We start from the raw sequence: 10,069 nt of genomic DNA, 5'->3' as shown, positions 1-10,069 counted from the left end.
CGACAGGACGCGCTGCTGTACATGTGAGTGACAGGGGGCGCTCCCCGCCACCCGCTGCCCTGCTTCCTCAAGCGACAAAGGACTCCGACGTGTTACTTCCATGTGCAAACATCAGTCAACACGCGTGTTGCGTGACCCAGAGTGCGGCTACTGTTAGAGCTACACAGAGAGTAGAGTAGAGTGGTGGTGATGGTGGGGGGGGGGGGTGATTTGCCTACGACAACTCAACAAAACAGGAACTCAAGAGAGTCTTTAAAGTGAAGAAAAGGTCCTTTTCGATCATTGAAATCGTCCACACTGGAGGATCCTAACGTACCCACACGTCCTCCCATACTTCCTCTTCTGGCGACACGACCGCCTCCACAGAGTACCGCACCACGCCACGGACCAGCAGGCCCCCGCTGCTGCCACGCATGCCCAGCCATCGCCATAGAGAGAGAGAGAGAGGGCCAACGTGGTCCTGCTCAAGTCTGACCTCCACGACCTCTCACCCCTGACCCCTGGCCTTCCCTCCGGGCCAGTACATGGACATAGGAGGATGAGAGGGGGGGGTCACTCAACTCTTCTTCCCAGGACTGTGGAGCGGCGAGATGGATCCTAAAGCAGCTGGGGAGTGGGGGGGGGGGGGGGGGCAGCGTCTACCCCTCCTCCCCCCCCTCCCCCGTAAATGAAGCACTTGAAGCTGGAGGGAGCGAGGGAGAAGGGCAAAAAAAAGAACAGACTGACAGAAAGGAAAAATGACCCATGGGGTGGGGGGCGACTCTTCTTCGCCTGTCTCCTCCGGGGGTGTGTGAGGGGGGTGAGGGGGCGGTTAGGTGGGGAGGGGGTCGTCGTCCCCTTTGCTGCACTTGCACTTGCAGCACAGGACGAAGGGCGTGGCCAGGAGGAGGAAGGGGGAGGCGACCAGGAGGAGGAGGCCGAACCCAGCGAAGATGCCCACCACCTGGGGAGAGAGGGACAGGTGAGACCCCTGGACCACGGCTGTAGGAGGCAACACACAGGAGTTGGTTAGACTGCAGAGTAGATCGAAAGGAAAGGCAGGTCTGTCTGATGCAACACAGTTATTTACTGAACAAAAAAACAAGGACCGTGTGTCAGTTGAGTTGGCTCAACGGTTTGTTACATCTGTATATACAACAGGAAGATAAACATGTAAACTGTATGCATGCATACTCTGCTGCATGATACATAACCTCTCCCCAGGCTTGGTAGAGAGAGAAGGAAGGGGGAGAGACAAGGAGAGAGAGAGATGGGGAGAGAGAGAGAAAGAGAGAGGGAGGGAGGGAGAGAGCTGGCTAGTGGATGAGCTCAGGGTATTTCCAGGCTATTTCCTTCTGTGTTTACTCCGGCTTGTGTAGCTCTCCACGCTCGCCACACGGGGGCGGCATATACCAACAAATTCTACCAAAGCCCCGAAACGGCATTAAAAAAACCATGCAGTTACACGCAACAGTGCCTTTGGATAACGTAATGCTCTCGGTCCCACGGCTGGGTAGAGGGGTAGTGATGTCAGGAGCACTGAAGGGCAGGTCTGTGAGTGGAAGAAGACAGTGACTGATGTGTTGAAGACCTCGCCTAAAAATAAGATGAGACAGCTGCCATGGCGACAGCCATTCGCCGTCTGATGTGAAGAAACTATTGTATACTGTGTCACGACGTTCACTGCATTAGTCTTTTATATATATATATATATATATATTAATATATTATTTATATTATTTTTTTATGTATTATATACTTTTTTGTATACTGTATCAAGACACTTGGTCATGTAAACAAACCCCTGACAAAGTGACAGTATAGCATATAATACAAATAAAAAAAGACAGTTTGTATACAAGTCGTCCAAAGATAACTGTTGTTTTAAAGGTAGACTGTGTGATATGACATCATTCAAGTGAAGTCACACATTTTTACCGACGATATTTACAGGAAGTGAAGATGTCGTCTTTTTCGATCGTCTCCATGGCGATGTTATCTGCGGTACAAAAGCATCTACCAGTAGTCTACCTTTAACTCATTCAGTGCCGAGGGTGAACGAAGTCGTCCAAAATGTCAACATTCTAGAAAGTGATGTTTCATTTTGTAGCCAATCAAAGTGTTGTTGCTAGGTAAACACCGCATAAAACACTTGGCACTCTAAATTCGCTCTGAGAGCGCCGGAGCGCACACACTGGGTTGTCATAAATGTCATCATGTCATAAAGTAATTTTCCAGAGCGAATTTACGAACGCAGCATAGGTGGTGGCGGAGTTTTCCGGAATGATTTGACAGTTGGTGCGATAAGGCTCATTTACTGTAGATGGCATCCGATGTGAGACAATAGTGGCGAACTAGCGTATCAGGTTTCTCATGGAAACACAACACTGACCAAGCAATAGTAGGTCTGATAGAGATGTAAGATGAGACCACGTGAAGATGGGGGCCACACCATGAGTTTCTCTCCTTTTATGCCTATAGCAGCCAATGACACAGAGGTATTCTTTGCAGCATGACAGTGGGCTCAGAAATACATGAAGACTAATTTCCAAACAGTCTTGTTTACTGATGAGTGCCGTGCAAATCTGGATGGTCCAGATGGATGGAGTAGTGGATGGTTGGTGGATGGCCACCATGTCCCAACAAGGCTGCGACGTCAGCAAGGAGGTGGCGGAGTCATGTTTTGGGCCGGAATCATGGGGAGAGAGCTGGTAGGCCCTTTTAAGATCCCTGAAGGTGTGAAAATGACCTCGGCAAAGTATGTAGAGTTTCTGACTGACCACTTTCTTCCGTGGTACAAAAAGAAGAACCGTGCCTTCCGTAGCAAAATCATCTTCATGCATGACAATGCACCATGTCATGCTGCAAAGAATACCTCTGTGTCATTGGCTGCTATAGGCATAAAAGGAGAGAAACTCATGGTGTGGCCCCCATCTTCCCCTGACCTCAACCCTATTGAGAACCTTTGGAGCATCCTCAAGCAAAATATATATTCAGCATATATATACGGGGGTTCAGCAGATGACAAACTTCAGAGCCAACAGGCTCACAGCCGCAGAGGACGACCCCTGCTGGTGGGAAAGCTGAACACCTTCTACGCCCGGTTCGACGAGGGGCGAACGGAGGTAACCGCAACACAAACACCACTCTCTCCAGCTCTCAGCAGCCTCACCCTCACAGAGCATGAAGTGAGACGCGTACTGAAGGCGGTGGACCCCAGGAAAGCCTCGGGGCCGGATGGCGTCCTGGGACGGGTGCTGAGAGACTGCGCCGACCAGCTGGCCGGGGTTTTCACCAACATCTTTAACCAGTCCCTGTCCCAGGCCACCGTCCCACCCTGCCTGAAAACCTCAACTATCATCCCAGTCCCGAAGAAAAGCACGGTGAGCTGCCTAAACGACTACCGCCCGGTGGCACTCACACCAATCATCATGAAGTGCTTCGAGAAACTAGTCCGGGCCCACATACTCACACGCCTCCCGCCCAACCTGGATCCATACCAGTTCGCCTACAGAGCCCACAGGTCCACAGAGGACGCCATCGCGACGACTCTCCACGCCACTCTATCCCACCTGGAGAGGGGAAACAGCTACGCGAGACTGCTCTTCGTGGACTTCAGCTCCGCCTTCAACACCATCCTTCCAGACAGGCTAGTGACCAAACTACTAGACCTGGGTCTATCACACTCTATATGTGCGTGGATCAAGGACTTCCTGACCGACCGCCCCCAGAGGGTGCGGGTGGGCCCCCACACCTCCACAGCCCTCAGCCTCAGCACTGGGTCCCCCCAGGGCTGCGTGCTAAGCCCCATCCTCTACAACCTCTACACCCAAGACTTCACCCCCGTCCACCCCAGCAACTACATCGTAAAGTTTGCAGACGACACCACCGTGGTGGGATGTATCTCGGGGGGGGACGAGGCGGCGTACAGGGATGAGGTAGAGCAACTGAGCAAGCTGTGCAAGGTTAACAACCTGCTGCTGAACAAGTCAAAGACCCAGGAATTCATCGTAGACTTCAGGAGGAAAAAGTCCGAGATCCAGCCCCTGCTCATCGACGGAGAGAGCGTGGAGAGAGTCTCAACCCTCCGATTCCTGGGACATCACATGCGGGATGACCTGACCTGGAAGGACAACACAAATGGCACCATCAAGAGGGCACAACAGCGGCTATACACCCTGAGATGCCTCAGGAAAGAACACAACAAGCAGGAGATACTGGTGGCCTTCTACCGCGGCGCAGTGGAGAGCATCCTCACCTACGGCATCTGCAACTGGTTCTACAGCTGCACAACAGCGGAGAGAAATGCGCTACAGAGAGTCGTGAGAACAGCACAGAAGATCACCGGCGCCCCCCTCCCCTCTCTGGAAGAGCTGTACAACACACGCTGTCTCAGGAAGGCCTCCAAGATCTCCAGGGACCCGACCCACCCTGGGCACGTACACTTTATCAGGCTGCCCTCGAAAAGGAGGTACAGGACCCCGGCCGCTAAGACAAACAGACTGAAGAACTGCTTCTACCACAGGGCCGTCAAGGCCCTGAACACAGCAAAGGCCTAAGTTCTGGGCCCAGGACAGTCTGGACGGATTGTATGGCAGCTAGTGCTGAGGCACAAACATGTACATTTCAAGCCTGCAAACTGTGACACTTTAAATAACGTGAACAAATACTTTTGTGCAATATGACAACCCTAGTTGACTATCTGTGCAGTATAGTACAGTGGATTGTGTACATAGCCTTTATTTATGTAAACCAGCTCCTTACCTTCTTGTGATTTTATTCTTTTTCTAAAAGTGTTTTTTTTTTTCCTTTCCTAACACCAGGGGAGCCACCCCTCCTAAATGTTGTTGTTTGGTACCTGTACTGTAGCAATGACAATAAAGTCCATTCATTCATTCATTCATTCATTCATTCATTCATTCATTCATTCATATATGAGGGTGGGAGGCAGTTCACATCAAAACAGCAGCCCTGGGAGGCTATTCTGGCATCCTGCAAAGAAATTCAAGCAGAAACTGTCCAAAAACTCACAAGTTCAATGGATGCAAGAATTGTGAAGGTGATATCAAAGAAGGGGTCCTATGTTAACATGTAACTTGACCTGTTAAGATGTTTTTGTTTGAAATAGCTTTTGATTTCAGTAAATATGACCTCCTAATATGACCTCCTAACCCTAAATTCATCAAATTACCATTTTTAGTTCTTTACAACCTATAAAATGTTTTGAAACTCTGTTGTGCATAATAATTTGGAACAGTGCATTTTGAGTTTTTGATAAAAAAAAAAATACTGTTATCATTGGGAGGTTTGTTCAATAAAATGTGAATTATACTCTAACGGTTGATGACTTGAAAATTATACTGATTGTCATTTGCATCGACTATTTAGGAAAATCTGAGAAAAATATAATTTGCATAATAATTTGGAACGAGGTGTATGTGCATACATTACAACATCGTATCTGGTAGCCTACTGGACTGGGTTGCACCAATATGGCGTAAGTCATTACTAAATGCAGGCATTTAGTAGTTACTAAACCCCTAGTTGTTACTAGCTAGTTTCAAACTAGTTGTTTACTAATTTCGGTTGCACCACGCCAATCTTTTGCCAATCTTAGCTAGTAAATACTCAGTTTTGGTAACTGTTTTTTCTTTCTCTACTGTAACATAACCAGGTACATTAATAATAATAATGATTAATAATTACAATTTACAATACAAATACAACAATTGGGGATCCCTCCAAAAAATGTGGGCGCGCCGCGCGCGCACAAAATCACCCACCAAGCCCTCATTCTGACCCAGGAAAAACCCTGGTATGTACTGTATAACATGATAGCCATCTATGAGCAATGCACTGTATATAAGATGATGACCACGGGTCTTTCTGCTGCTGACCAAGGGGCTGAGTCCTGTTGATGGGGCCAATTTTTCTTTCAGAGTCTGTAGGCTACTGTATTTGTTTATTAAGATTTCATAAATATGATATATTGTCTGAATTTTTTTCTTGTTTTATAAAATGTTATTATTTATTATTTTCATTTCTTGTGCTGGTTTATTATGAACAACATGTAAAATTGCAGGAAACTAGCACAAATAATTGGGTGAGAGAGAGGGGCCGCCGCTGCCAAAACGTGCACAGTTTTGGGTCGCTCCACCGCCAAAAAATCTCACTCCAAACTTTTGGTGAAACTTGGCAGCCCTGCTAATATAGCCTAAGCACTTTGAGCTGCAACGTTTGCAGGAAAAGTGCTATACAAATAAACATTATTATTATTATTAATATGGGTTTGCTGACCTCTATACAAAATGGACCCTGTCTATGGTCTGTGATGTAACAATGACCAAAGTTAGAATTCTTCTAAAACATTCCCCACATCACATCCAGTCATTAAGGATGTCACCATGTGATGACATAACAATGTAGAACATGCAGCTGGGGTTCTAGAATCCAGCTGCAGTACACATGCCGTTCATTTACCTGCCATTCCTCTGTGAAGAGCTAGATAGATAGATTAGTTATTCGTTCTTCTCACAGTTTTTCTCCAACTCTCGCTATCCGAAAGTCACCAGACAATGAATCCTAGTGCGCCTATTCAACCGACGGCCTCCTTGTATGTAGGAGATCTCCACATGGACACCACTGAAGGAATGCTATGTGAGAAATTCAGCCCTTCTGGACCGATCACCTCTATAAGAGTGTGCAGGGACATGACGACATGCCGGTCTCTCGGGTACGCTTTCGTCAACTTCCAACAGCGAGCTGACGCCGAGCTCGCCTTGGACACCATGAACTTCGACGACGTCAACGGGAGACCCATGCGCATCATGTGGTGTTAGCGTGACCCCTCTAGAAGGAACAGTGGAGTCGGCAACATCTTCATCAAGAATTTAGCGAAGGCTTTCGACAGCAAGGACCTCTACGACACGCTCTCCGAGTTCGGGGACATCCTTTCCTGCAAGGTAGCGTCTGACGAGAACGGCTTCTCTAAACGCTTCGGCTTCGTCCAGTATAACACCCAGGAGGCCGCAGAGAGAGCTATCGAGAGACTCGACGGCACGTTGTTGAACGACCAAAAAGTGTTTGTCGGACACTGGAAGTCTCGCAAAGAGCGAGAGTTCACTAACGTGTACGTCAAGAAATATGGGGAGGATATGGACGACCGACGCCTGAAGGAGAGGTTTGAGAGATTCGGACCGGCCCTGAGCGTCCGGGTCATGACTGATGGCGCTGGTAGATCCGTGGGTTTTGGATTCGTCAACTTCGAGAGGCACGAGAACGCCAAGAGGGCCGTCGAGGAGATGAACGGCCAGGAGATAAACGGGAGGCGGGTCTACGTGGGCCGAGCCCAGAAGAGAGGAGAGCGCCAGGCTGTCCTGAAGAGCCAGTTTGAGCAACTGAACCAGGGCCACAGGACCACATACCAGGTGTGTGTTTATGAAGGAAAAAATGTGACAGCTGCTGGTGAAAGTAGTCAAAGACTTTTTTCAAGTCATTTTTCAGTTTTTTTTTTTTACATGTGCTTAAACTACAGATTGTATGCTTTCGAATGATGTGTCATACAATCACAATCCAGAGAAAAAGCTGTTTAAAGAGTTGGTTGTTTTTCACACCTTCACACAGCCAGCTAATGGGCGGTAACACAACCACTCCCCCTCTAGGTTGACAGCTGTCAATATCTGTCAGTGTTAGTCACTGGGTGAGATAGCTACAGCTAACATTATTATGTGTATAAGAAAAAGAAGCTGATAGCCTCGGTAAACATTGCTGATGTATTTGAGGTATAAAAACATCTCACTAAACATGCTCTCTCTCTACCAGCAGGGTGTCAACCTGTACGTGAAGAACTTGCACGACCGCTTGGACGACGACCAACTGCACAAAGAGTTCTCCCGCTTCGGAACCATCACCAGCTCAAAGGTGATGATGACGGAGGAAGGACGCAGCAAGGGATTCGGCTTCGTGTGCTTCTCCTCCCCCGAGGCGGCCACCAAGGCCGTGACCGAGATGAACGGCCGCATCGTGGCCACCAAGCCCCTGTACGTGGCCCTGGCCCAGCGCAAGGAGGAGCGCCAGGCTCTCAGAACCAACCGGAACATGCCACAGAGGATGGCCAGCGTCTGCGCCGTTCCCGACCCAGACTTCCTACCTAACTTACCCTACCAGGTTGCTCCCCCACCTGGACTCTTCATGGCTTCTCACATTCCACAGACCCAGGACTGTGGAACCGCCCAATACTCCTCAGCTCAGCTGAGACCCACTCATCACCTGGCTACCCTCGAACCTGAGGCGAAACCTCAGCACTTCCAGAACACGCCCGACGACACCACCACGTCTCCATGGGCTACCGGGCCTCAGACCTTCGATGCTATGACCCCCGCCACACCTTCCCAGGTGCCCCGTAGGATGACGTCTCAGCACATAGGTCAGTTTATTTAGTGAAGCATCCCTGCGCATAGCAAGGTTCCCACGGGTAAATAATATATTCAAAAATGTTTTACTCAGCTCGTCAACTAGCTCCGTCTCAAACTATGCCGTGTTGGGTCCTTGAATTTGAGGGAATCGAGTCTTGAAAGTCCTTGAAAGGTGCTTGAATGGGATGTTTCAGAAGGTGTGGGGACCCCTGACATAGAGACAAGAGCACTATCCAAACATTTGCCATAAATATCCCTTTGGTTATGCTTATCTTCCCCTCTCAGCTACCCAGGCCTTGAGAAAGCACCCTGCCGTTGCAGATGGTGATCCAGCTATGGCACGGCTGCACGCTGTGCCCCAGAACAAGTCCACAGCTGGTGTACACGACCGCCAGCACACGGCTCCCCAGCTACAAGTCCCCGTGCAGCAGCCTGCTGTCCATGTCCAGGACCAGGACCAGGAGACACTGACTGCCTCCATACTGGCTACAGTTCCCCATGAGGACCAGAAGCAGATGATAGGCAAGTCTATTTGTCTGTTTCTATGGATCCCCATTAGCTGTTACAGTTACTGTAGAATGTCTACCTTCTGAAATGATGGCTATGACTGGTGTTATCAAGCGAAAATGTTCTTTATATACAAATCTGCTGACATACACTTGTGATCACTTTCAATTCAATAAAACAAGCTGTTAGATATTCACTTTCATATTCTGGACGGTACAATTTGCATTTCTCAAAAACAACAAACTGTCGACTTCTGTGAGACGTCTTGTTGCAAGGCATTCTGGAACCTGCAGTTCTGAAACCCATTCTTTAACTAATACAACAGAAATGTACTTCTTGTTTTTTAACTACCTTAACGATAAATAATAACTCTTTTAACTGTCAATCAATCATGTAACATATTAATCAATCTATTTTAACTGTCAATCAATCATGTAACATATTAATCAATCTCTTTTAACTGTCAATCAAACATGTAACATATTAATCAATCTCTTTTAACTGTCAATCGATCAGGTAACCTATAAAGTTACAACAGTTACTGTTACTGATATCTATTCTCCCCTCCCTCCAGGTGAGCATCTCTTCCCATCCATCCTCAGCATGCACCCCAGCATCGCCCCCAAGGTCACGGGCATGCTGCTGGAGATGGACAACCGTGATCTGCTGCGCCTGCTGGCGTCTCCTGAGGCGCTGCGCTACCAGGTGGATGAAGCGGTCGCTGCGCTGGAGGCCCACTGGGCTGAGGAGGCTGCACAGAAAATTGGCCACTTCCCAGAGTTCCAAGCGGCTAACGCATAAAAAAGGAGACCCGGACTATGAAACAATACCGATTCACCGATGAAATAAAATGTTAGCATTGAAAAAAAACAATATATAAATTATTTCATTAGGAAATTAAATTGATGGACTCGGCTGTGTCTAGAAAAGGGTAAACTGGACCTTGACGATAAAAGTAAAAACCCTGGTTGGACTAGATAGACCAACAACAAGGCCTCCTAAGTGGTAACTGGACTGCACTTATACAGCGCCTTTATCCAAAGTGCTTTACAACGGCCTCTCATTCACCCATTCACACACCCATTCACACACCAACGGCGGCAAGCTACCATGCAAGGTCGCCGGCCCGCTCACTCACTGGGAGCAATTTGGGGTTCAGTGTCTTGCCC

The 10,069-nt window shown here is 48.3% G+C and overlaps 1 protein-coding gene across 1 annotated transcript in view; it reads right to left on the bottom strand.

Moving 5' to 3' along the window:
• Positions 1-811: 811 nt before the first annotated feature.
• Positions 812-10,069, bottom strand: part of rnf144aa (ring finger protein 144aa) — a gene marked incomplete at both ends in the record, with an annotated part of 19,700 nt that continues 10,442 nt past the window's right edge. The window contains one exon of the mRNA XM_080532245.1: positions 812-943. Within this exon, the coding sequence (XP_080388371.1) occupies positions 812-943 (132 nt within the window). The remainder of the gene's footprint in view (positions 944-10,069) is intronic.

The sequence above is a fragment of the Nansenia antarctica genome (assembly GCF_963989245.1).
Source record: "Nansenia antarctica genome assembly, chromosome: 1".
NCBI lineage: Eukaryota > Metazoa > Chordata > Actinopteri > Argentiniformes > Microstomatidae > Nansenia > Nansenia antarctica.
This window is presented reverse-complemented; position numbering and strand designations above follow the sequence as displayed.